The 27,902-nt window shown below is 47.5% G+C and overlaps 1 protein-coding gene across 4 annotated transcripts in view; it reads right to left on the reverse strand.

Moving 5' to 3' along the window:
• The window catches only part of ZFYVE27 (zinc finger FYVE-type containing 27), a 100,527-nt gene that overhangs the window by 36,539 nt on the left and 36,086 nt on the right, over window positions 1–27,902 (reverse strand). For 2 of the 4 annotated variants that reach the window (XM_073794105.1, XM_073794104.1), the window contains one exon: window positions 343–27,193. The exons of the other annotated variants lie outside the window; for them this stretch is intronic. In XM_073794105.1, the coding sequence (XP_073650206.1) occupies window positions 27,039–27,193 (155 nt within the window). In that variant the 3' untranslated portion in view covers window positions 343–27,038. Of the gene's footprint in view, window positions 1–342; window positions 27,194–27,902 lie in introns of those variants that run through there. 4 annotated transcript variants of the gene reach the window in all.

Below are 27,902 nucleotides of genomic sequence, written 5' to 3' on the forward strand. Positions count from 1 at the left end.
CATTACCATGAGAGTAAAATCCAAGCTCCCTGCCAGTGCCCACAGGGCTCCCACAGCCAGCCTCTGCCTGACCCCCGGCTCCCCTCACACTGCTCCCCCCCTCCACTTACGGCGCTCCAGCCACCAGCCAGAACTTCCTCGCTACCCCTCATGGGTGACATTTTTTTTTTTTTGCACCCCATGTAGGGCTGGTGGAAAATGGGGTTTAACCAGTGCTATTGCCATAGAAGGGTTGAACTGCTATGTGGGTTTTGAAACCATGTGCATAAATCATTTTGATAAAAGTTAATTTCTAAAAGGTGAAAACAAATTCACTGCCCAGGAACATCATTTTACAGCATCTTCTCTTTTCATTCCATGATTGGCTTACATTTGTACTCTAGTAGGGTTGTTTTTTATTTTATTTTTTTCTCTTTTCCAAAAAGCAGGCATGGAAATGGTACTTTTTAAATTTTTTTATTAATTATCCATTTTATACATATTAGTGTATACATGTCAATCTCAAGTTCCCAATTCATCCCACCACCACCACCGCTTTCCCCCCTTGGTATCCATACGTTTGTTCTCTACATCCGTGTCTCTATTTCTTCCTTGCAAACTGCTTCATCTGTACCATTTTTCTAGATTCCACATATACGTGTTAATATACGATGTTTGTTTTTCTCTTTCTGACTTACTTCACTCTGTATGACAGTCTCTAGGTCCACCCACATCTCTGCAAATGACCCAATTTCGTTCCTTTTTATGGCTGAGTAATATTCCATTGTATATATGTACCACATCTTATTTATCCATTCATCTGTCAATGGGCATTTAGGTTGCTTCCATGACCTAGCTATTGTAAATAGTGCTGCAATGAACATTGGGTTGCATGTGTCTTTTTTAATTATGGTTTTCTCAGGGTATATGCCCAGTAGTGGGATTGCTGGGTCACATGGTAATTCTATTTTTAGTTTTTTAAGGAAACTCCATACTGTTCTCCATAGTGGCTGTATCAATTTACATTCCCACCAACAGTGCAAGATGGTTCCCTTTTCTCCACACCCTCAGCTTTTGCTGTTTGTAGATTTTCTGATGATGCCCATTCTAACTGGTGTGAGGTAATACCTCATTGTAGTTTTGATTTGCACTTCTCTAATAATTACTGATGTTGAGCATCTTTTCCTGTGCTTCTTGGCCATCTGTATGTCTTCTTTGGAGAAGTGTCTATTAAGGTCTTCTGCCCACTTTTTGGATTGGGTTGTTTGTTTTTTTAATATTGAGCTGCATGAGCTGTTTATATATTTTGGAGATTAATCCTGAGTCCGTTTATTTGTTTGTAAATATTTTCTCCCATTCTGAGGTTTGTCTTTTCGTCTTGTTTGTAGTCTCCTTTGCTGTGCAAAAGCTTTTAAGTTTCAGTAGGTCCCATTTGTTTGTTTTTATTTCCATTACTCTAGGAGGTGGATCAAAAAAGATCTTGCTATGATTTATGTCAAAGAGTGTTCTTCCTGTTTTCCTCTAAGAGTTTTATAGTGTCCGGTCTTACATTTAGGTCTCTAATCCATTTTGAGTTTATTTTTATGTATGGTGTTAGGGAGTGTTCTAATTTCATTCTTTTACATGTAGCTGTCCAGTTTTCCCAGCACCACTTATTGAAGAGACTGTCTTTTCTCCATTGTATATCCTTGCCTCCTTTGTTATAGATTAGTTGACCATAGGTGCGTGGGTTTGTCTCTGGGTTTTCTATCTTGTTCCATTGATCTATGTTTCTGTTTTTGTGCCAGTACCATATTGTCTTGATTACTGTAGCTTTGTAGTATAGTTTGAAGTCAGGGAGTCTGATTCCTCCAGCTCCTTTTTTTCCCCTCAAGATTCCTTTGGCTATTCAAGGTCTTTTGTGTCTCCATATAAATTTTAAGATTTTTTGTTCTAGTTCTGTAAAAAATGCCATTGGTAATTTGATAGGGATTGCATTGAATCTGTAGATTGCTTTGGGTAGTATCGTCATTTTCACAATATTGATTCTTCCAATCCAAGAACATGGTATATCTCTCCATCTGTTGGCATCATCTTTAATTTCTTTCATCAGTGTCTTATAGTTTTCTGAGTACAGGTCTTTTACCTCCTTAGGTAGGTTTATTCCTAGGTATTTTATTCTTTTTGTTGCAATGGTAAATGGGAGTGTTTCCTTAATTCCTCTTTCAGACTTTTCATCATTAGTGTATAGGAATGCAAGAGATTTCTGTGCATTAATTTTGTATCCTGCAACGTTACCAAATTCATTAATTAGCTCTAGCAGTTTTCTGGTGGCATCTTTAGGATTCTCTATGTATAATATCATGTCATCTGCAAACAGTGACAGTTTTACTTCTTTTCTAATTTGTATTCCTTTTATTTCTTTTTCTTCTCTGATTGCCATGGCCAGGACTTCCAAAACTATGTTGAATAATAGTGGTGAGAGTGGACATCCTTGTCTTGTTCCTGATCTTAGAGGAAATGCTTTCAGTTTTTCACCATTGAGAATGATGTTTGCTGTGGGTTTGTCATATATGGCCTTTATTATGTTGAGGTAGCTTCCCTCTATGCCCATTTTCTGGAGAATTTTTATCATAAATGGGTGTTGAATTTTGTCAAAAACTTTTTCGGCATCTATTGCATATATTGAAGAATCCTTACATTCCTGGGATAAATCCCACTTGATCATGGTGTATGACCCTTTTAATGTGTTCTTGGATTCCGTTTGCTAGTATTTTGTTGAGGATTTTTGCATCTATATTCATCAGTGATACTGGTCTGTAATTTTCTTTTTTTGTAGTATCTTTGTCTGGTTTTGGTATCAGGGTGATGTGGACTAGTAGAATGAGTTTGGGAGTGTTCCTTTCTCTGCAATTTTTTGGAAGGGTTTGAGAGGGACAGGTGTTAGCTCTTTTCTAAATGTTTGATAGAATTCACCTGTGAGGCCATCTGGTCCTGGATTTTTGTTTGTTGGAAGATCTTTAATCACAGTTTCAATTTCATTACTTGTGATTGGTCTGTTCATATTTTCTATTTCTTCCTGGTTCAGTCTTGGATGGTTATACGTTTCTAAAAATTTGTCCCTTTCTTTCAGGTTGTCCATATTATTGGCATAGAGTTGCTGTAGTAGTCTCTTATGATATATTTCTGCGGTGTCCATTGTAACTTCTCCTTTTTCATTTCTAATTTTATTGATTTGAGTCCTCTCCCTCTTTCTCTTGATGAGTCTAGCTAAAGGTTTATCAATTTTGTTTATCTTCTCCAAGAACCAGCTTTTAGTTTTATTGATCTTTGCTATTGTTTTCTTTGTTTCTATTTCATTTATTTCTGCTCTGTTCTTTATGATTTCTTTCCTCCTAACTTTGGGTTTTGTTTGTTCTTCTTTCTCTAGTTCCTTTAGGTGTAAGGTTAGATTGTTTATTTGAGATTTTTCTTGTTTCTTGAGGTAGGATTATATTGCTATAAACTTCCCCCTTAGAACTGTTTTTGCTGCAACCCATAGTTTTGGATCATCATGTTTTCATTGTCATTTGTCTCTAGGTATTTTTTGGTTTCCTCTTTGATTTCTTCAGTGATCTCTGGTTATTTAGTAATGTATTGTTTAATAACATTCTTTACATGGTTGGTGATTTACATCAATGGGCTCCAACTCCAAGTGTCACCTGTTCAGATGGCCCCTCTCTACCAACACATCTGAAGTAGAGTGAATCCCATCACCTGTCTTAAAATTCATGGCACCGAGAACTATGAGAAATCAGCATACTTGTTCATTCATTGACTGGTTTGTTATGTCTCCCTACCCCACCCCCATTTTAGAGTTTAGATCCCACGAGGGGAACCAAGGCAGGACCTCGCCTGTTCTGCTTACTGTTGTATCTCTGGTCCCTAGAAGGGTGCCCAGCACCAGACTGGGGCTCAATAAATCATCGCTGATTGAATAATGAGTGAACTTACGAATATTTATCACATCCCTCATGCAATTAGTTCTAACCACTACCCTGTGACATAATCAGTATAAAAGTATCTAAAACCATTTTGCTGATGAGCAAAAGGAAATCCAGAGAGACAAAGTGTTTCCCAGCTAATAAGTGGCATCTTCGTCCAGTGTGTAACCCATCAAGTTGACACAACGGAAAGCAGTCCAAGCCTCTGCTTTACCTCCTACATGACCTTGAACTAGTCACTTAGGCCTTCACAGTGCAGTTTCCTCTTTGAAAACAAAACTGACAGTACTTTCCTCATAAGACTAGAGGATTAAAGGAGACAGTCAGAGATAGCACATGGCCCGATGCCTGGCACATAGGAAGCACTAAACACACTAAAGCACTAAAAATAGTTATTCTCCTTGCTAGTGCATATTCATTATTCATGGACCTCTATAACAATAGTGCCGTAGTTATTATGTTAGCTCAGGGATACTGAATGCCACACCCAGGACCGCACTCGCGTGGGTCCTGACCTCACACCCACACATCTGCCTCAAGCCCCGTGGCCCCCAGCACAGTCCTCACGCCCCTCTCCACACCTCAGGGCCGCTGAACAGAGGGCAGGCAGGATGGCGAGCTGTAGAGCAGGGGAGAGGTGCTCCGAGCCGTGGCTCTGTTGGCCTCCCGTGTGCTTTCAGGACCCAGCCCTGCCTGCCCCCCTCCAAGACCCACTCCATTCATACCCGCACCTTCCCTAGCAACAAGCAACTCGGGTCCTGAGCTGCTGGCTAACTCAAGGGAGCCCTTCGTGGGCCCCTCTACACCTCCCTGCCTGTGGCCTGGGCAGTTCCAACTCCCAGCACAGGTTCTGAGATGAGGCTGAAGGCAGTGCTCTAAGGCTGCATGCAAGCCTGCGTCTGCATCTCTGTCTGCACGGAAGCAGGTGGCTCTCTGAGCTCCAGAACTGTGCTGGGCACAGCCGAGGGCAGCTGGGGGCTCAGTGGAGCCCAGCCTGGCTCTGCTTGCTGTGTGGCCTCAGCTGGTCCACTCCCCACTCCCTCTGGGGAGCATGTCTCTTCACCACGGGGTGATGGAGCACATGAAGTTTGGCTGACTCTGGAACCTCAGGCAAGTTGCTTAAAACCTGGAAGCCATATTGTGTGCATCAGAATCTCCTGGCCAGGAATTAAGAGAGAGGTGGGGCTCCACCCAGAAGAGCAGGGACTACCACTTACTGAGTACCTACCATATGCCAGGCACTCTTCTCCATGTTCTACCCATATTGTCTTATTTAAGCCTGATGGCAACCTTGTGAGGTATGAACTATTATTATTTCCATTTTGCAGATGAGAGAACAAACAAGAAAAAAAGCTTTCATCCAAAGTCACACAATTTTTTTAATTTATTTTTTATTTACTTATTTTTTGGTCGCACCACACAGCATGCAGGATCTTAGCTCCCCGACCAGGGATCAAACCTGTGCCCCCTGCAGTGGAAGCACAGAGCCCTAACCACCGCAACGCCAGGGAAGTCCCCCAAAGTCACACAGTTAAATAAGTGTGGGAACCAGGTTTGAATCTAGGCAGCATGACTCTGGAGCCTCACACGTCCTCCCCTGGCTCCATCAGATCTCACTGGTTTGAGCACCCCATGGTCCACCCAATTGCCACCCCTCACAGGGATCTCGGGCAGGAAAGGGCTGAGAGCCTGTGGTAGAGGAGGCAGCGCCCTTGGGCTTGGATCAGCCCTGCCAGATGTAGCATCTGCTGCCCCAAAGGTCAGACGGGCCCCCCTTATGAGGTCCCGCCAATGGACATGGGAGCCACTAATGAGGCCATCATGACAGACGGAGGCCAGCATGCCAGCTTCCCCGGAGATGGCTCTCCCTCCAGGGGCACGGCAAAGGGCCTTGGGAGGGGCAGTGGGCCCCTGGTGGGACCAGGTGTTCTGGGTTCCTGCCATTCCTTGGAAAGTTCTGTCCTGGCTCCTTCCTTCCTCTGTCCTTTCTCCTCCTCTGACCACCTGGAGGCCAGTGACCTTGGCTCTAGCTGCATAATGATTCCTTTCTCCTCCCAACGCTGGGGAGAACTAAAGAAGCAGACATTTGCATCTTCATCCTCTCCCCTCCACTTGCCCACGTGACACATGAAGTTACTATATCACTTCATAGAAGTGACATCGAATCATAGAATCACAGGCTCTCACAGAATGCCACTCTTAGGACTTTAGAATCGTCTTGTCCAAGGGTTTTCAACAGGGCCTAGTATTATTCCCAAGGGGCAGTTAGAAAAGAGCAGGGTTGTTTTGGTGGCCACAATGCCTGGGGTACTACTGGCACTTAGGCATGGCCCAGAGATGTTAACTGCCCTGTACTGCGTTAGAACAGTTCTGCACAGTGAAGAATCACACCACCCAAAATGCCAATAGTGCCCCAACCATCACCACCAATTTTTACAGAAGAGGACACTGAAGTTCAACAAGGAAAAGTGATTCCTTCAAGGTCACTGTGGCAGAAACTGCCAATGGCCTACCAATTTCCCTTTTCCTCGTGTTCCTTAGAAAAAGAACCTTACAAACAGCTGAGTGCCACCCAGCTCAGAGATTCCGTGTCCCCACTTCCCCAGCAGCTCTGTGCAAGCTGTATGCCAGGTCCAGTCCAGGGAGTTGAGCGGGTGTGTTGTACGGGACTGCCGCGAAGTCCCCTTGAATGTGTGCCCTTTCCTGCCCTGCCTCCTCCTGCCGCCTGAGAGGCAGCTGAGCAGCACCCTTGCGCCACAAGGCAATGCACTAAGGATGGAGGAGCCGTAGGATGGAAGGTGTCCAAGGTCCGGACGAATGTGGAGTCCACCCCAGCCCTGAACTACCTGCCTTCAGATATCTGATACATGAAAGAGAAATACATTCTTTTTAAAGCTATTGTTATTTGGGAGATTTTTCTAGTAGTTGCCCCTAAATCGATATAGTCATATAACTGGTTCAGATGAACATTCATCAAACATTTCTGGAGCGTCTAAATGTGTCAAGCAGCAAGTTGGGCATCTTCACAGGCATTATCTTCCGAGGAGGTCTGATTCTTAATCCCATGTTGCAGATAAACATTTTTCTTTTTAAAAAAAAAGCAAAGACCTAAAAGAGGAAGTAACTTCCTTACCCATGGCAAAGAATGAGCAAGTGGCAAAGCCAGGACTGAAACCAAAACCTCCTAACGCCTTGACTATTGCTACTTCTACTTGTGGCAAGAGGAAAACTGGGGCAAAGAGAGTAACTACGTGAGGATGGCATCACTCATCCTGCATGACTAGGACAGACGTGTTCTTGGCCAATGTGGGGCTCTTTGTGATGAAAATCAGCCCGGGAAGGCAGCAGAGCCTCCTGTAGTGACTAAGGCAGGGGTTGCTGTTTCTCAAGTAGGAAGGTCACAGTCACTCATTCATCATGTGAACTCCTGGTCACGGTGGACAAGGTAATTCAGGCCAGTTCTCTACTGAGGACAGTGTAAGGAAGGTGAGCCAGAAAACTGGAAAAACATCTTGAGAACGACAAAGACGACAAACCACTGAGGAAGTGCTGGGCTAAGATCTGGGAGAAGACAAGAATCCAGAAAGAGAAACCCAGCCCGCAAAGCTGCTCTTGTCCAGAGGACATTTGCTTGCCTGGGAGAAACAGGTACTGTAGCAGGAGCTGGCTCTGAGTGTCCCCTCAGGGCTGGAGGGAAAGAAGTGAAAACCCAGAGCCTGTCACAGGTGGGAACTCTGAAACCCACACCCTGCACAGTAGTGGAACTACACACCCCAGGTGGGGTATGGAGAAGACATAAACCAGCCCTCGCACAGACTTGCACCCTGGTTTCTTTTTTTTTTTTTTTTTTTTGCGGTACGCGGGCCTCTCACTGTTGTGGCCTCTCCCGTTGCGGAGCACAGCCTCTGGACGCGCAGGCTCAACGGCCATGGCTCACGGGCCCAGCCGCTCCGCGGCATGTGGGATCCTCCCTGACCGGGGCACGAACCTGTGTCTCCTGCATCGGCAGGCAGACTCTCAACCACTGCGCCACCAGGGAAGCCCGCACCCTGGTTTCTTACCAAGAAATATCCAGCCTTGAAATTGAATTGTGGTGATTCCAGAACAGTAGCACCCCCAGGCATTTATGCAAAGCAAATAAAAATACTTTCTGGATTTTGAATCCAAGTCTTCAAGATAGTATTCCAACATCCATGAGAAAAACCAAGGAAACAACAGACAGTAGAAACAGACCCAAAAGTACAGGAAGTATTGGTATTATCAGATGCAAGCTAAAAACAACTACACTTACTGTGTTTAAAGAAATTAAAGGCCAAACTTTAAAAATCTGACAGGGAACTGGAAACTATAAAAAGTGATATTGCAGATTTGAAAAGAACCAAATAGAAATTCTGGCTCTGAAAAAAATAGCCCAGAGAGATTAAAGAGGGAAAATACAGAAGTAAAAGGAAGAGACAGAGAAGACAGAGCAAGAAGGCCTATCATACTTCTAACAGAAGTCCCAGAAGAAGGGAATAAAAAGCATGTGGCAAGGCATTCCTCATGCGAATCTATCCTGTGGGAGTTTTTTATGGTAATGAAGGGATTTTACCCTTCAGTAAGTAGAACACTGGTCACAGCCCTGGGAGAAAATGATCCAAACTTTTCCTCCTTTGTCAAAGCCCTCTCCTAACTTTCAACCAGCAAAATCCTGAGCAGAGGGAGATCCTGTTGACATCGGGCTGAAGACTGAGATGGCAGAGTTTTGCAAGACACAGGAAGAGGTGTGGGGTTGGGACTCTTTTATCTTGAGAGGTGGGGAAGAGTATCCGTAAGAACCAGGTGGGGACACCAAGACAGGGAGGGTGTAGAGAGACCTGGGGGAGGAGCCTGGGGAAGCCTGGGGAAACAGAGGTAAGACCTGAGGGGTTCCCAGGAACCCCTTTGAAGGTTTAAACTGCACTTAACTACCTCTCTCCCCTAAGTGTCTGGTTTCCAGTGGCCCAATCATACTCATCCTCGACCGTGGTCCCATCACCAGGGGTGGTCCTCTCAAGCCAAATCTAAAGCAGCTCCCGGCCACCTCTCCCTCACGCACGGCCCCAGAGAGTCCACAGGAAACACGCTCACATCGTTTGCCTCGCCATCTGTGGAAGTGGAGTCGGCTCCCAAAGCACATGGGGTTTTTTGCTCACCCTTTGCTCTGCCTTCTCAAGTTGAAAGCCACAGACTCACCTTTAGATTCCATTTTTTTTTGGGGGGGGGGGCCACACCATGTGGTTTGCGGGATCTTTGTTCCCTGACCAGGGATCGAACCCAGGCCCCGGCAGTGAAAGCACCAAGTCCTAACCACTGGACCACCTGGGAATTCCCTAGACTCCTTCGATTTATGTCAGATATGACCTCCTGGGCCCCCCCAAACTCCAGGAGACATACATCAAGTATACACCAAGGGGTCTCCTTGAAGCTCACCTTAACAGGTTTGAGGTGAGGGGGAGCCCCTCCCTTTTGGGGTTGGAACCCCAACTGTCCAAGGGGTTGGGACTCATAGCACAGCTTTCTACAAAAAAACTCTCTCAAAATCCCCCATATCTCCAGTTCCTAATCCTCTTTTGCCCTCAGCCATCTCCCTGGTTCCCAACCACAGTGTCTGTCCTACAACTCCCTCTGCGGGGCATCTTGGTCTTCATGCCTCAGGCAAACCTGGAAGAGGAAGAGTCCTGATTTAATGTGTCATTATATGTGTCCCTATAACTAAATGGAAAGTTCTGGAAGGAGATATCATATAATACTAACAATATAATTATCAGAAGCTGGAGCTGTAATTTATGTCTTATTTTACCTTTATGCATATTTCAGATTTTCTAAAATGAACTGTTTCACAGAGAGAAAAAAATTTTCATTTATTCAAAAAAAAAAAACAAAGGTGTGGTCCCTGGAGCAAACATTGCTGGTTACCCACCCAACCACCACTTCCCCACTCCATCCCCACTAAATAACCCTTCAAGAATGTTTTTATATTAGGTGGCCTGAGCTTCAGAGGAGGCTGGACTCTGCTCCAAGTGATACCTGGCAGTCACATGTGATAATTCTTTTCCCCTTGCCAGCGACTGCCTTAGAAAGGAACACATGACACGAGAGTATAAATAAATTGTGGCGCATTAATGCAAAGGAATATTATTCAGTGAGAAAAAGAAATGAGCTATCAAAGCACAAAAAGACACGGCGGAAACTTAAATGCGTTATCACTAAGTGAAAGAAGCCAATCTGAAAAGACCGTATGATTCCAACTCTGTGACATTCAGGAAAAGCAAAACTATGAAGACAATAAAAAGATCCGTGGTTACCAGGGGTTATGGAAGAGGGAAGAATAAACAGGCAGAGGATTTTAGGTCAAACTATTCTCCTGAATGGTGGATATATTTGCTGTTATACATTTGTTGTTATACATACAAATGTCGTTATACATTTGCCCAAACTCATAGAGCTAAAACTCCAAGAGTGAACTCTAAGGTAAACTACAGACTTTTGAATAACAATGATGTGTCAATGTAGGTTCATCGATTGTAACAAACAAAATGTACCCACTGTGCTGTGGGATGTCCATAGTGGGGGAGATAGTGCATGTGGGGGGCAGGGGTAGATGGGAGCTCTCTACTTTCTGCTCAAATTTGCTGTGAACCTAAAACTGCTCTAAAAAATAAAGTTTACTGAAAATTAAACATTTAAAAAGACATGAGAAAAAAAACAGTTCCTTTCCTGCCCGTTAACAAGACCTCACGAGATGTGATGCAGCATCCAATGACACGCTGTGCAGAGATGGAGAACACCAGCTTGTTGGCAGTGGTGGACCAAGGATGGGGCGGGCGTGGTCCACCCCAGTGCAGGTGAAACAGGGGTGCAATGGCAGAGAATCTTAAAACCAGTAAAACAATCCCAAAGTCAGTCTCCATTTTGTTATCATCAAGCAGCAGTTTTAAACTATATCAGCGATAAAATATCCTTCCCTCAAAAATCTCTTGTCAGTCTAATTTCTAAAATTAGACAATAAAAAATTAGACCAAAAAAACATGTATTGGGACTTCCCTGGTGGTGCAGTGGATAAGACTCCGTGCTCCCAATGCAGGGGGCCTGGGTTCGATCCCTAGTCAGGGAACTAGATCCCACAAGCATGCCGCAACTACGAGTTCACATGCCACAACTAAGGAGCCTGCCTGCCACAACTAAGGTGCCCATGTGCTGCAACTAAGGAGACTGCCTGCCACAACTAAGACCCGGCGCAACCAAATAAATTAATTAATTTTTTTTAAAAAGTGTGTTAAAGCCCCATGGTTACCGCTGGGCTTTAATACACGTTAACTTCCAATTAGCACATTTTCATTACTTATCCTTTAATAAACATCGTATTCCAGGTGACAGTTAATTCGGAAAGTTCCAATTATCTGGGCAGCATTTGATACATGCAGACTTATCTGCACATGTGGTATTTTTTTTTAATTAATAGACTTTATTATATAGAGCGGTTTTAGGCTTACAGAAAATTTGAGTGCACAGAGTTTCCCCCATTATTAACATCTTGCATTAGTGTGGTACATTTGTCACAACTGATGAACCAGTGTTGATAGGCTGTTATTAACTAAAATCCACAATTTACATTAGGGTTCACTCCTTGCATTGTACTTTCTATGGATTCGGACAAATATACAATGTATCCACCATTCCACATTATATAAAATACATTAGCTGTCCTAAAAATCCCCTGTGCTCTGCCTATGCATCCCTCCCCAAGGCCCTGGAAACTACTGATCTTTTTTCTGTCACCATAGTTTTTCCTTTTCCAGAACGTCATAAAGTTGGAATCATACAGTAGGTAGCCTTCTCCGATTGGCTCCTTTCCCTTAGCAACATGCATTTAAAGTTCCTCCATGTCTTTTCATGGCTTGATAGCTCATTTCTTCTTCTCGTTGAATAATATTCCATTGTATGGATGTACCACAGTTTATCCATTCACTTGATGAAGGACATCTTGCTTACTTCCTGCCTGTGTGTTTCTGGGATAAGTTCCTAACTGTTCTGATTCATTCAAGCTCATTCAGGTGCAATTTGTGTCCCCAAACCCTATGATATGACACATTCCTGCATTTAAACAGTAAATTCAAAATAGAAAACGATAGCCCACTAGGTTTGAAAACAAAAAACAAACAAACAAAACCCCCAGAACTTGAGTTCCTTCAATTCTGTCATTCTATGGGACCACTAGAGGCTTGTTTTGTGTTTAAAATCAAAAGCTGTGATACAGACTGTGAAGTGAGAAGTAGAATGCTTTTGTTTGGTAAGCACTATTTTTGTTTATATGTGAAATATTTTACTGAATTTAAACAATATCTTTAAAATTGAAATTTCTTCTGTGTTTGCTTGTTTTGAAACTAGAGAACAATTTAAGAAAATAATCATTACTGATCATTACATGATTACTAGTCAAAATAATTTCATCATGTTAATAATTCTAAGATGGTCTCCAAGATTCCCACCACCTGGTGTACATGGCCCACATAATCCCCTCCCCTTGAGTGTGGGTGGAAGCAGTGAATATAATGGAATATTACAGTCAGTTGACTTTGAGCTAATCAAAAGGGATATTATCCTGGGTGGGCCTGACCTAATCAGGTGAGTCCTTTTAAAGCCGGTGACACAGCAGAAACGTCTTTCCTGCTGGCCTTGAAGATGCAGCCTCGATGAATTCCACAGCTACAAGGAAATTAGTTCTGCTAAAAGCCATGTGTGTTTGGAAAAGGACCCCAAGCCTCAGATGACACCACTCCCAGCTGACACCTTGACTGCAGCTTTGTGAGACCCTGAGCAGAGGACCCAGCTAACCCATACCTGGACTCCTGACCCACAGAGACTGAGATCATAAATGTGTGTAGGTTGTTTTAAGCTGCTAACTTTGTGGACATTTGTTACCGCAACAATAGAAAACTATCACATGAGCCTAAGGCCCCCCGGCTGGCCAGAGGCAGAGCTGGATGAATACATTCCAGTCTGCACGCTGTGAAGGAATCCCTGTTAGTGCTTGGAGATGCCAAAGCAGAGAAGTTAGGTGTCTCAGCCAAGATCACACAGTTGGCAAGTGAAGAAGTCAGGCTAAGCCAGGCCTGTCCAACTGCAGGGCCTCCAAGGCGTGTGCTCCAGGGATGATCCTGCAGGTGGCTGGTAGTCAGGCCCTATGGCGACGTGTGGGGATTTCTGGTGACAACGGGACCCCGAAGCTAGAAAGACCATGTAGAAGAAGTGGTTCCCACTCCAAGATTCCCAGACTGGCTTCACCTCAACCCCACCTGGTCACCTAGCTGAGCAGTGGAGCCAGGCCCCAAGACATTGCCTCTCCCAGCCATCTGTTTATGTCCTTTATATCATGTTTGCAATTACTCCATTTGCACATCTGCCTGTCCCAGCCTCCCCACTCGAACGTCGGCCCTGTGAGGGTCCGCATCTGACATGGGATCCCAGGGCCACCACGGTCCGGGGCACACAGTAGGCACTGAACGGCATTCACTGAACGGATTATGGAGTGAGAAATGATTACTTCTGTTCCTCCTCTGGATCCCTTTCTCTTCCTTTCCCATGGCCCCAACCTGGGCTCTAGGGCTCCAGAGGCGGCTCCCTTCATGGGCAATGAAGTCTTCATCCTTGCCAGTTCCACTCCAAGTCACCCCACTCCACCCCACTGAGGAGCTTCCAGGACTGGAGACCCCCTACGAGGGGGCCTGGAGCCTCCCAGGTTCCCAGACACAGCGCCTGTTCCCTCTGCTGGCAGAAGTGGGCAAGTGCATGGAGGTCGCTCCACACTGGAGACGCTGGAAACACTGGGAAGGTAGGAGTATCCTGGCCTGAGTCCTGCCACAGTGAGGGGACTCCTGCCCTGAGGCCTGCAGCCCTGGAGCACTCGCTGGCCTCAGCCCTACCCACAGGGCTGGCAAAGCAGCAAATGCCTCAGATGCTCTGTATTTGCCAAGCAAGGCCTGGATGGGGGACCCCAGACCAGGAGGGGGGACATTGCTTCCACCAGGAGAGCACATTACTCAGAGGGAAGACAGTCCTCTAGCAGCCCAGCCCTGAGAGCTACCCAGTCCCACCCCATGATAATAACAGCTAGCACAGTACACCTACTACATGCATACCTCATCTATCCTTGCAGGGTGGGTACTACTACTTCACTATATAGACCAGAGGAACAGAGAAGGTGGTGGAGTCAAAATCCAAACCCAGGTCAGTGTGGCTCTAAAAGTCCCTGCTTTTTACATGCCCTGTGCAGGTGTGCCTCATATATTATTTCTAATCCTACATCTAAGGAAGCCTTGTTACCCAAGATGGTCACATGTGGCTTCAAAGCCAAGGTTGGCTTGGGTGTGGCTGAAGCTGGGAGGTGCCTGGGATGGGAAATGGCCTCCCAAGACCAGACAGTGCCACGGGTACCTCCTGGCTGGGTGATCTTGGGCAAATCACTTAGCCTCTCTGAACCACTGTATTCTCATCCATAAAAGAAACATAATTCCTGTGGCTGTGGGGATTAGAGATCATGTGTGTCAAGTTCCCAGCACAGAGCACCCAGGCATAGAAAAGCTGGTACTGCATGTGTCTGTCTCTGATATTCCTCCCTTCCCTTGAGCATGGGCTGGCCTTAGTGACTTGCCTCTAACAAATGGGATAAAGGGGGGGTGATGGTGCAACTTCAGAGAGCAGGTGATGAAAAGCACTACGTTTCCTCCATGCTTGCTTCTCGATCACTCGACCCATAGAAGCCAGATGCCACATCATGGAGACACTCAAGCTGGCCATGTGGCTTCCAGCCAGCAGCCCATAGAAGTGAACTTGGAAGCAAGTCCTCCAGCCCAAGTCAAGCCTTCAGATAACGGCAGCCCTGGACAACATCCTAACTGCAACCTCATGAGACATTCTGAGTCAGAACTACCCATCTAAGCAGCTGAATTTCCAACCCACAGAAACTGTGGAGATAATGTTTGCTGTTTTAAGTTTGTCATTTATTAGTTATAAAAATATAACTAATACACTTTATAATCAGCATCCTTGGACCAGCAATTGCTTTAGGGTTGAGCTGCCCCAATCTCCTCCCCATAGCTGTGGTCACAGAGAATCCACATTGAAGAGGGTCCAGGCCCTGTGGAGCTGGCCACAAAAGAAAGAATAATCACTAATATTTACTGAGCATCTGCCATCTGTCAGGCATTGAGCTAATAAGCACTTTACATTTATCTTCCTAACAAAAATCCCAGGCGGGAAATACCACCATCCTCTTTTTACATATGGGAAAACTGAGGTGCCAAAAGGTTGAGTACCCACCCAAGATTACACAAGGCAGTAATCAAACTCCACAATTCCAGCCCCCAGAAGTAGTGAGTGGCCCCCTGAAGGGCACTGTGGCTCTAAGGCCCATTTCCCCTCTCCTGTCCCATCCCTAGCCCCCAGCATCACCACCACTGCCCACTTGCTCTCCTGTGAGGGTGACTAACATGGGGTCTGGGACAAATCCCACCCAGCCTGTTGTCCCTTAGCCAAGGCAGTGCCTCTGCCCTCTTCCTGCGTCAGGTGAGCCCACCCCTCACCTGTCCCAGCACAGGTCACTGAGCACATTCATGGTGAAAGTTCCCTCCAGGTAGTCTAACCCAGCCCCCTCCCATTCATTCAGATGCGGAGACAGGCCCAGAGAGGTGCGGTGGCTTATCTAAAGACAGAGGCGGGGTGGGCACTGAGGCTGGAACCCAGGTCTCCTGGCTCCTCTCAACCCAGCCTGCACCCTGGGGCTGCCTTTCCCAGCATTACCTGCCCCCATACCCAGTGTAGTCTCCACCCACATGCCCAGATACCAGGGATTGGAACTTGAGGCCAAACTTCCCAGCATCCTCCACTACCCCCGCCCCCTGAGGGTAGGTGGGGGCTTATCTCCACCTGTGAGGTGGTGCTGTCCTCACCCCACCCCCACGGTCCCTGCCAGGCAGCCTTGATTAATGGGCTGGTGCTATCTTATCTCCCAGCTGCAGCAGTTAGGGATTAATGGGTGGTGGTCTGGGCCCTGGGAGGACACATCCTGCCCCCAGATCAATCCAAGAGCTCTGCAGGAGGGCGGGGAGCAGGGAGAAAGGGGACTAAGGGGGTTTGTTCTCCAGCTGCCATCTTGCTCACCCACCTGAACTGGCTGAGTCACCACAAAGCACCCAGGACTGGGCCTGGCACTCAATGGGGGCTCAATAAATGGTAGCCACTGTTACATTCTGCTGTTGTTAGTTCCTGGAGTCCTTGGGCCCATGCCTGCCCTTCGGTTAAACTGCCAAAGTCTCCACCACCGCACAGCCCACAGACTAACTAGGAAGTCACCTTCCCCACTCCAGCCTCAGGTGCCCCATCTATAAAATGGGCACAGGTTTGGGGTTTGGAAACAGGGTTGTAGGTCCGACATTATTTTATTGAGTGAACTGGGAGTGGGTTGAGGGATTTATTGATCCAGCTGTGAGGCTTTAGATAATCGATTCATCCTCAGCCTCAATTTCCTCATCTGTAAAGGGGTATGATAGTATCTGCATTGTTAGCATGAAACAACTTCTGGAAAGCCCTGCCAGGACTGTTCCATGTCATACTGAGTGTGGGTTCCCAGATGGGGTCAGACACCAAACTCTGACCAAGGGGTTCATGCTGATGCAAGTTGCTACTGACAGAACCAAGCCCAAATCCAGGCTCAGCTTTGGGAGAGGAAGGCTGTCTAAGCACAGGCCCTCCTGCTAGGACTGAGGAAGGGGGACCAGATGTTCTGCTGTGCCCAGGACAGTGCCAGGTCACTCCATTGCCCGGGTACGACTGTTAGTACCACCCCCTTTCACTCTCCAAGTGTCCCCCCCTTGGAGAATCAGTTATGTGGTCCCTAGGCTGAAGGAACAAGGTTCTATCCTCCCTCAGAGAAAGAGAGACTCCATCTAACCTTGAGCATGTGGCCAGCGTGTGTGAAGTCAGGCAGCTAACTCCACCAGAGCCACACAGGGGTCCCGACTCAGAAGCCCATGACTCAAAGGACTCCCCGAAAACTCCTCCCTAGTTTTCTCAAGAAACACATGGTCACTATAAAAAGGTAAGAAAAGATAAGAAGATTAGTGAGAGACGGAGGGCAGGAAGAAGGGACTATCAGATGAACAGACAGAATAAGGGAAGAATGGATGAATTAAATGAGAAAGAGGAAAGAAAAACGGATATGGGGACAATGGATGAAGGGAAGAAAGGAAGGATGGAAGGATATTGAAAGCGAGGATGAAAAGATGGATGGATGGGGGATCGACAAGGGTATGGATGACAAGAGATGAACGTCAGAGTCTCACTGGCCAGCTCTCTGACAGAGCACAGCAAACACGGAGGCCAGCAGAGGGCTTTCTTTCCAGAAGGACATACAGATTGACTCTTTGGGGCCCCAGCAAGCCAGTCTTCCCTCCCCCACTCCAAAGACATTCCTAGGACCACTCCTTCCCCTTCACTCTCTGCCTCTTCCCACTGCCCCTTCCCAAAGGGCAAAGGGCAGCACAGCCAGGAAAGCTATCTGCTGTTTATCCCAGCCCTGTTTACTCTGGGTCTGTAATTAACAGAGTCTCCTTCCCAGATCAAGGAGGGTCCAAGAGGGCCCAAAGAGGACACGGAGAGCCCTGACAGGCCAGGTTACTCATTGATAAGCGATGGGGAATTGAGGGAGGCTACACCTTATCCTCTTCTGTCCCGTCAGCCACACTTTCCTGACTCCCAAGGAGGCAGGGACCCAGGTCCCAAGCAGTTCTTAGCTCAGGAAGGCTGACATGGGATGGCCCTGCCTAGAAAGCCCTGCCTCAAGGTGTGCAGGTCTGTGCAGGTGCAGCTGGAGTCCTGGATCTGCCTTCACCTGGGCAGCTCCCAAGATCAGGGTCAAAAGACTGTGTAGCCTAGTGGTGAAGGTCATGGGCCCTGGGAAGGGACCAGACCCAGGTCCATAGACCCATCTCTTCTCACTTACCAGCTGTGTGACCTTGGGCAAGTGACTTAATCCCTCTGAGCCTCTATAAAATGATGGTAAATCAGACCCATGTCAAAAATGCTGCGAGGATGGAATGAGTTAACTTACATAACACACCAAGCATGCCAGGCATCAGTGACAGTTTTGGGCTCCTTTGGGGAACCTGGGGCACCCTTCTCAGCCTTTTCATCCTCCAGGTTCCTTCCACTTTCCCCTAGGATCCCCTCAGCTACCAGCAGACACTTGGAGGTTCTGTTTCCTCAGTTACCCAGAAGGGCTCCAGAGGTTCCTGGTTGTCCAGTACAGTAGCCACCAGCCACATGGGCCTATTTAAATTTCAATTAACTAAAATTAATATTATTTAGCCATGAAAAGGACTGCAGTACTGATTCATGGTACAACATGGATGAACTTCAAAAACATTCTGTTAAGTGAAAGAGGCCAGCATGGAAAGTCATACACTGTATGACCACGGTCCTATGAAATGTCCAGAAGAGGCAAATCCACAGAGACAGAAAGAAGCCTCGTGGTTTCCAGGGGCTGGGGGCAAGGGGAACGGGGAGAACCTGCTTAATGTGGACAGAGTTTCCTTTTGGGGTGATGAAAATGTTTAGAACTAGATAGAGGTGGTGGTTGCCTAACGTTATGAATGTACTCAATGCCACAGAAGTATTCACTTTAAAACGGTTAATTTCATGTTATGTGAATTTCATCTCACTACAAATAATAATAATAATTTAATTTAAAATTTGGTTCTTTGTAGCACTAGCCACATTTTAAAAGCTCAGTAGCTACATATGGCTAGTGGCTCCAGGATTAGAGGGCACAGGTACAGAACATGTCCATCACTGCAGAGAGTTTTTTTAACAAAGTTGACCTTCAGGTAATCAAATATAATAGTGATAAAACCTCTTTACATACAGTATCTCATCTGACCCTCTCACCAGGATGGCATTTTTTTTTAAGACATGGGAAGATTGGGACCCAGAGAAGGGAGGTACAAGCCCAAGGCTGCACAGGGAGTGGCAGGCCAAAGACCTGCACTGGGGTCTGTGGGCCTCTGGGGTCCTTTCTGCCCACCTCAGAGACGGGCCCAGGAAGTAACAACCAAACTCTCTGGCCATCTGGCTGTCCTGCTCACATATCTGCTTTCTCCTGAAAGGGACTTGGCACCAGTTTAAAGCAGGCGAGGGTGTGAAAGTGTGCAGTCTAGAAGTTGAAGGGTGCTTGGTTCCTGTTTGCAAAAACTGTGGGGAAGAGAACTTAGTGCCAAGTGATTTGGAATTTTAACAAAAATTCCAGGAAGCCAAAGGCTGGGTAATGTGAGTGGAGGGGAAAGAATGCACCTTTCCCTGACCCCAAGCTGCCTGGCCACATAACTAGGTCAACAGGGCACAGACCTCTTTGTCTCTAGTGGACCCTGAGCTGTCTTCAGAGCCCTTCAAGGGGGGCTAAAAAGGCCTGAAAGTTTTCCTGGCCTTGGCATAATTCAGACTCGTGGGACAGTGGAAAAGCATGGAAGGTTGGGAGAGTCAGAGCTTTGTTCAATTCCAGCTCCATCGCTTACTGCCTGGATGACCTTGAGTAAGATACTTAACCTCTCTGAGCCTCAATTTCTTTACCTGTAAAATGAGGACTGACTGTGTGTCTCCCTCAGTTGCTGTAAGGATGAAGCAAGATAACAGATGTGACTCCCAAACACCCTATAAAGATGATTAATCTTCACCAGGACCCAAGCAGCTCTCAACCACTGTCCTTAGGAGAATCTCACCTTAAACATGAACCCTGGGGAAGTCTTAAGATTAAAATCCTCATCAATAATATTACTAATAATAGCAATGGTGCTGGCATGGGTCAGACTCACTGAAGGGTGATTATGAAATCGCAGATGGAGGGACAGGCTGGCTGCCCTGCCTGTACTCAAAATATGTGCAGTAGAGTCAGATCCATCTGGAAGATTCTCAGCTGTGTGACCTTGGACAAGTTCCTCAATCACCTCTGACGTCTCATCTGTAAACAGGGATGATAATAACATCTACCTCTCAGCATTGCTAAGAGATTTAAATGAGATGATAATGAACTTAGCACCATGCCTGGACATACAAACGTCTGCCAACACTGTTTATTAATCAGAGCCCTGAGCCGGGTGCTGGGGAAGGTACGAAGGACAGGAAGTCAACCAACCACATCCCCAGGCAGAGGAGGCAGGTCGTGTGGAGCTTCCAGAAGGGAAAGAGTTCTCATTTTAGCCTCAAGGAGGTCCATGAGCCTTGGAGAGTGGCTGCAACCATGAACAGGACGAGGGGTGGAAGTGGGGAGCGGGCACAGCCCCCTCCGAGGCCAGTATTTCTTATCTTGGTCCCCAGGCCACTGCATCAGAACCACCTGAGAGTGACATATGCTGAACTGGAATCTGCAGGTGGCCCAGCAATCTGAATGGGTATTTTAACCAGCTTCCAAGCTGATGGCCTCACACTGCAAATTTGGGAACGTCTCTCCCCTCCTGGCTGTGGGGTGTGTCCTGTGACAGCCCACGTCAGCCGGCTTAGTCAAGGTAGGTCCAGGAGGCCAGGGACAATTCACAGGCACAGGAAGTCAACCCCAAACCTCATCTGCCCATCATACTTCCAACCATTAGACAAAAACAAAACACCATGGGGCATATGCAGGGGTGAGGAGGAACAGGTGGCACAATGCAGACACTGACTGATTTCAGAAGATGACCGATGAGGGTAGCCACCAACCAATCAGAACAGAGGTCTGACCAATCAGAACAGCCAAATAGGGCCCAGTCGGCTGCATGCACCCCTGGAGAGAGTTCATACTGGACAGGGGCCACTGCTGGGGACGGGAATGCTTGGTGGGTAGGGCTCTGGCCCACCCTAGCCCTTACCACACTCGACCCCTCTCATCTGTCTTATCTGTTGAGTTCCCACAAGCCACATTATTTGAAAACAGGATCTCCTTACTTTAAAAACACCATTGGTGAAAAGTGTTGATCCATGAGTGCTTCACAAGGGCTCTGCCAGCCTTTGGGGCAGGACAACCCTTGGTCGTGCAGGGCTGGGCTGGACGACACAGGAAGTTAGCATCCTTGGTCCCTGCCCAGTAAATGCCAGCAGCAGCCCCAACGGTCCTGATGACCAAACCCAGGCAGGGGCGGCCTATCCATCCAGCTGAGAAGCACTTCTAGCCCAACTCCCCCTGCTTTACAGCTGAAACAACTGAGAGCCAAGACATCGAGTGACCACAAGGCCACAGCACAGCGGGTGAGTGGGGAACTGGAGAGCCAAAAGAAGCGGGCTGAGCCCAGGTCTCAGACAAACCTGACTGGGGCCTCAGTTACCCAGAAGTGGGCAGGACAGAAGTAGGGGCCCCTTCCAGAGAGCCTTGTGTGGGCACCCATGCCCTGAACCGCCGCCAGATGGAAGAACAAGGACCAGGTAGCCCCACTAGAGCCAGAACCCTCAGCGTCCGAGCACAGAAGACCCATTCTGGGGCCAGGCAAAGAAGCTGTGACCACGTCGGCGGCCCTCGGGGCAAGCACCCGGCAGTTCCCAGGCCAAGGCCCCAGCTCCCTCACAGCAGAGGACAATTGCTCCATTGGCTAGAGTGGGGGAGAGGAGATTCACTGGCCGGGGCCCTGCCCGGCTTCTCCCCACCCGTACCCTCTCCTTAATGAGGCCATTGTTTGCCCAGGGTTCCCCCAACAGCCGGCCCTCACCCCAGCCACTCCTGCCCTGGGTTTCCCCTCCACAGCCTGCCCTCCAGGACCTCCTGGGGGCTTCCTGACTTTCTCCCTTGCACTTGGAGCACAAAGGTCCCTGGGGCCTCTCTGACCTATAGCTCCCCTTACAGGCCACTCACTTCCCTCTCCCAGCCTCTGGTTTTTAAATTAATCAAAGAGGCGTGGACTGCCAATTGACTTCTGTTCAGCATGAGAGGAGTTCCATCCTGAGAGCATGTAATTCCAGTCAAAAGCAAAGAAATCTGCTCTTTTATTTACGGGCAAATGCACCATTCTGTGTTGATTTGGGGAAAGATGGTGAATAGCTTATGAAGCTTTAGTAGCTCCTTCCCAGACCCTGGGTGGTCAGGAACCAGCAGAATAGAGAATAGCTTTCAGCTGAAACATTTTATAAATCTGGGGTCCCAAGGGCCCCATGCAGCCACAGCCAGGGTTGAGAGTGGGAGCCGTGCACCACCTACCTCCTGTGATTGCACAAAACTCTTTCAGCACTCACACTAGAGCAGTTTTACGCATCTTCAGGTACTTATTTAATCTTACCAACAAATCTACAAAAGGAAAGTCCCCATTTTGCAGATGGGGAAACTGAGGCACCAGGAGCTGTGTCTTACCCAAGTTCCCACATAAGCAGTAAAGGCAAAAGCCTAATCATAGGTGCCTTTGACTGCATTCAGGGCTCATTCTCTTCTCCACCGAGAGGCTTTGGGGCACCTCTCCAAGCCCCCAACTAGGAACCCACTCTAGTTGTGATTAGAAGATACTTGTGTGTTTGTTCATCGGCTGGCTGCCCCTCTAGACCTCATACTCCCTGAGGGCAGTGGCCCAGGCAACCAGGGCCAAACCTGCTGCAGCCTCATTACCTGAGTCCCACTGAAGTTTCTGCTCTGGCCCCAGGGCTCCCCTTCCCCTGCAAGGCAGTTTGGGTCAGTGCTAGACAGTATAGAACTCCCTCCAGACATTCTCACATGCAGACAGGAATCCACAAGCCACAGGGGGAAATCCGGGGTTCAAGCCCTGGCTCTGCTTTTTGGCTGTGTGACTCTGGGCAAGTTACTAAACTTCTCTGAGTCTCAATTTTCTCATATTAAATGAGGATGATAATGCCTCCCTCATAGTGCTATTGGAAAAATTAAATGAGGTAATATATGGGAAAGCACAGAGCATTATGCCAGGCACCTAGGATGCCCTAAACAAGTGTTCAAGAGAGTAGGGGGAAGGAGGGAGCGGGGGAAGTCTACGTGAGCTTAGGGGGCTTGTCCATCACCCCAAGTCCCTCAGCAAGCATCTCATGCTACCCCACTTACTCCGCTCAGTCCTCACCAGCTCTCCCCACAGTCACCCTATAGCCCTCCGGATCTTCCCTGGGCCTCCCAAGAACTCCAACAGAGACCAAGAAAGGTTAAAGGAAGCTGGCTCCCACCTGAGCCCATCTGGCTCCAAAGACTCCTTTCTCCCGCCGCCTCCTTCCACCAAGCATTCACCTGTCCAGTCAGTCATTCACTCACGCAACATGTATTGAGCATCTACTACGTGACTGGCAGTATTCTAGGAGCCAGAGGAACGGAGATGGACAAGACAGGCCTTGCCTCTGTGGAACCCTCAGCCTACTGGGAAGCCAGAAATTGAAAAAAATCAACCTAGTGAGATGATGAACAGGAGATGAGGGCTGCACAGGGAGGTCTGGGGTTCTACGAGTACGCCCAGCCAGAAGGCCTGGCCTACCTGGAGCCTTGGGAGGAACTTTATGCTAAAAGCAATCAGAGCAACTGAGGGTCTCGAGCTGAAGGGTGAGGCTACCGTGTTTGCAGTTTGAAATGATTCACTCCTGCAGAGTGGAAAACAAGACCAGAAGGCAGCCCCAAGCAGTGAGGAAGGACAGCATTGAGGAGGAGCAACAGTGAGAAAGGGACAGCACAGGTGTATTTACGAGAAATTTAGGAGCAAGGAGCCACAGAATCTGGTGACAGTCTCTAAAGACCATTGTCGTACCAATGTTCAATAGTTTTAACTAACAATTATATAGAAAGCTCTCCTCTGTGCACCATTCCAAGCACTTTTGAAATGAACTCTAATCCTCCCAATAATCCTATAAGGCACTATTGTTATTATCCTCATTTTACAGATGAGGAAACTGAAGCACAGACAGGTTAAATAACTCGCCCAAGGTCAAGCAGCATTGAGGAAATTAGAATCCAGTCTTGCTCCAGAGTTCGTGGTTTTTTTTTTTTTCTTCTTCCTCCTTTTTTTAAATATTTGAACATGCCAACAGCATCCGGGATCTTAGTTCCCCAGCCAGGGATCGAACCTGTGTCCCCTGCAGTGGAAGCGTGGCGTCTTAACCACTGGACTGCCAGGGAGGTCCCCAGGGTTTGTGGTCTTAACCCAAACATTTGGCTGCCTCTCTGATGTGCTTCTAGCTGGGCTGCCCACCAGCCACATCTCAGGGCTCCCAGGTGTGCTGGGGACTCAGAGAGAAGAGGAGAGCATTACTCAGCCTTCTCTCCATCCCAGCCCTGTCCAGAGACTACCAGCCGTGCCCACCCTCCACCCCACTTCCTTTTGTACTTCAGACAGTCATTCTTAGACAGGACCAAGGCGCAGGCCCAAGACAAGGCTGGCCTCTGCTTTTTTTGCAGAGCTACATGAGATCCAGGACAAATGGAGAGCCTGCTGGTGCCCGGGCTCATAGAAGGAAGGACTACGTCACCTCCCTAGCCACTCGATTCAGTGACAGTGAGCCCAGCCCCTCCAGGACCAGGCCCCCACTGCCACCAGGGCACCCAGAGATCCTGAACAGGCCTTCTTGAACTGCTGCCCACAGCACAGGTTGTGCAGCAGGAAGGCTCGGCGCAGCTGGGGGCCTAGGGGACAGATGTTGACTTTGCAATCAACAAAACTAAAACGCTGGAAAGTAAAGCAGTGCTGTAGGTGTGGTAGGAAGAGCACTGGACTGGAAGTCAGGAAGGTCAAGTTCTAGTTTCCTCTTATAGAAAGTGGTGGGGGATGGGAGGATGCTGGGGGACAATAGAAGTGGTTCCCTGTTAGCACTAATAGTTCTCTTAACTTCACAGACCGCTCACCCTGCGCTCTTTGCTGAGCACTCAGCAGCAGCTGCTATGAAAACAGGTGTCCCAGCAGAGGAACACTGAGACTGTAAAAGGCAGACACTTCCAGGAGGCTCTGGAACAAGGACAAGATTCTTTCTCACCTCTTCGGGCATCCCAGACCTCCAGGAGGCAGGCAAGCCTGTGCTGGCAGGACCTCCTCACAGCCAGGGATGGAAGAGGTCCCACCTCAAGCCAAGGCTCCTCACAGCCTCACCTCCATCATCATTCCAGCCCCCTTCCTCTTCACTATCCTCAAGACAGCCCCATGGAGAATGCAGGGCAGAGACTGCATTCCTCCTCATGTCCGCAGATGAGTAAACTGAGACTCAGGGTGTGGGAAGGACTTGCTATTAAGTTGAAAACATACAACTCAGATCTTCAGAATCCAAGCATGGTGCGCTCCCCACTGCTACACACTGCCTCTCCCAGAGGCTTTGTAGAGGCATGAATGGGGCAGATCTCTTGGCTCCTGGCTCTGTTATAGCTCTGATCACAGAGCTACTGTACGCCAGGCACTCTGCCAGGTGCTTCTCTCATCCTTTATCTAGTAAATCTTCACGACCACCCAGTAAATAAACGTTACTAACCACATTTTACAAATGAATAAACGCAGGTCTAAAGTTCAATAGACATGCGTCCAAAGACACACAACTAGGATGTGGTCAGAATTCACCACCAGTCAGGCTGACTCAAAGCCCTGGCTCCTCCCACTACACTTCACTGCCTTCGTGTGTCTGTGTCCTCCACATGGGCTGGGACTGAGACTCTTACTCGTGTATGCCTGGCCCATAGCAGGCATTAGCTAAATGTTAGTTCATGGAATTATTTTTCCCAAGACTAAAGATTAAAAGGAACAAAGAAGGCTATTTCATACAGATAAAAATTACAATCCAACCAGAACATACAATAATCACAAAACTTTATGCTCCAGGGACTTCCCTGGTGGCGCAGTGGTTAAGAATCTGCCTGCCAATGCAGGGGACACGGGTTTGATCTCTGGTCCAAGAAGACCGCACATGCTGCAGAACAACTAAGTCCGTGCGCCACAACTACTGAAGCCCACACACCTAGAGCCTGTGCTCTAGAAGCCATCGCAGTGAGAAGCCTGCGTACCGCAACAAAGCATAGCCAAGTAGCCCCCGCTCATGGCAACTAGAGAAAGCCCGCAAGCAGCAGCGAAGACCCAACGCAGCCAAAAATAAATAAATAATTTTTTTAAAAAAAAGAAACTTTATGCTCCTAACAACACAGCTTCAAAGTATATAAAGCAAAATTGAATCAAAAGAAAAAAAAAGAAAAGAAAAGGAAAAATTAGCAAACCTCACAAAGTAGATTTTATACACCTCTATCAGAAATGAACAGAGGAAGTAAGCCAGTGGTTCTTGAACTTTTTGGTCTCAGGACCTCTTTACACTCTTAAAACTTATTGAGGTTTTAGATTAAATCAAAGAACTTTTGTTTATATAGATATCTACCATTTATATCAACATCTACAATGGTTAAAATGAAAACTGAGAAAAAATTTATATATTAATTCATTTCAAATAACCATAATAATCCCTTATATGTCAACATAAATTTTTGTGAAAAGTAATTACATTTTACAAAACAAAAAAATTTAGTGAGAAGAGTAGCACTGTTTCACCTTTTTTTTTTGGCTGCGTTGGATCTTCGTTGCTGTGCAGGCCTTCTCTAGTTGCGGTGCGCAGGCTTCTCACTGCGGTGGCTTCTCTTGTTGTGGAGCTCAGGCTCTAGGCACGCGGGCTTCAGTAGTTGTGGCGCGCGGGCTCAGTAGTTGTGGCTCACGGGCTCTAGAGTGCAGGCTCAGTAGTTGTGGCGCATGGGCTTAGTTGCTCCGCAGCATGTGGGATCTTCCCGGAGCAGGGCTCGAACCCGTGTCCCCTGCACTGGCAGGTGGATTCTTAACCACTGTGCCACCAGGGAAGCCCTGTCTTACACTTTTGCAATCTCTTTCATGTCTAGTTTAATAGAAGATAGTCAGATTCTTATACCTCCTGCATTCAATCTGTTGTATGTTGTTTTGGTTGACATATATGGAGAAAATTTGGCTTTACAGAGAAACGTAATTGGAAGAGTATTTTAATAGCCTTTTTAGATATTATGGCTATCAAATTGATACTACAAAAAAATTGACAGGTGACAATTCCTTAAATGTTGGTTGTAATGTAGAATCTGAATCCACATCAATAAACTTTTCTTACTCAACAGAGTAAAATCCTTAAAATCCATTGGTCTATCTTGCACCTTGAGTGGATCTTCAAATTACGTACAATTTTGACAATTCGCGGACTCCCTGAAAGGCACTTGGGGGCCCTCAAGGGAACCCTGACCACAAGGAGAACCACTGAAGTAGGCACTAAAAAAGTAGAAAAATGTAGGATTTGATCACATAATTAGCAATTGTTTTTTGGCCGCACCGCATGGCTTGCGGGATCTTCGCACGCAGTCCTAACCACTGGACTGCCAGGGAATTCCCCGTAAGTAGCAAGTTTAACCTAAGAGTTCTCTATGTAGAACTTTGCTCACAACAAACCATGAATACACATTTTGAACAAGTGGTTCCCTCCATCAGCTGGGGGAAACGTGTGCCTGGACAGACAGCAGACGCTCCAAGATGGACAGATGCCCAGCATGCCAGGTATCCCAGCCAGCTGCCTAGACCCTGGGACGGCCTCATCAGAAAGGGATACGACATCAGAGCGCAGCCTCTTCCTTTCTCTGGCCACAGGGGGAGAGCGTCCTTGAACAGCTACCCCAGGGTGTAGCCCCCCACCTGGGTTCCTTTCCTGTGAAGGGCTTCCCTCCTCAATCTCATCATGGGCCCCATGTCAGGGCGCCTCAGGGGTCCGCAAGGCAAAGTTGCCGGGTAACTACCCATCCTCCTCTTCCAGAAAGTTTCTAGCCTGGCCCCTCTGCTCTTCGGAGCCCCTGGAACTGCCAGGTACAGACTCTCCTGGCTCTCAGACCATGTGCAGTCCTTACATAAGCAGCAGCAGGAACAATGCCTCACTCTGTCCAGGCCAGGCACTGGGATGCCAAGAACAGCACAGGAGACCAGCTACACA

This window comes from Tursiops truncatus, chromosome 16 (genome assembly GCF_011762595.2).
Source record: "Tursiops truncatus isolate mTurTru1 chromosome 16, mTurTru1.mat.Y, whole genome shotgun sequence".
Lineage (NCBI taxonomy): Eukaryota > Metazoa > Chordata > Mammalia > Artiodactyla > Delphinidae > Tursiops > Tursiops truncatus.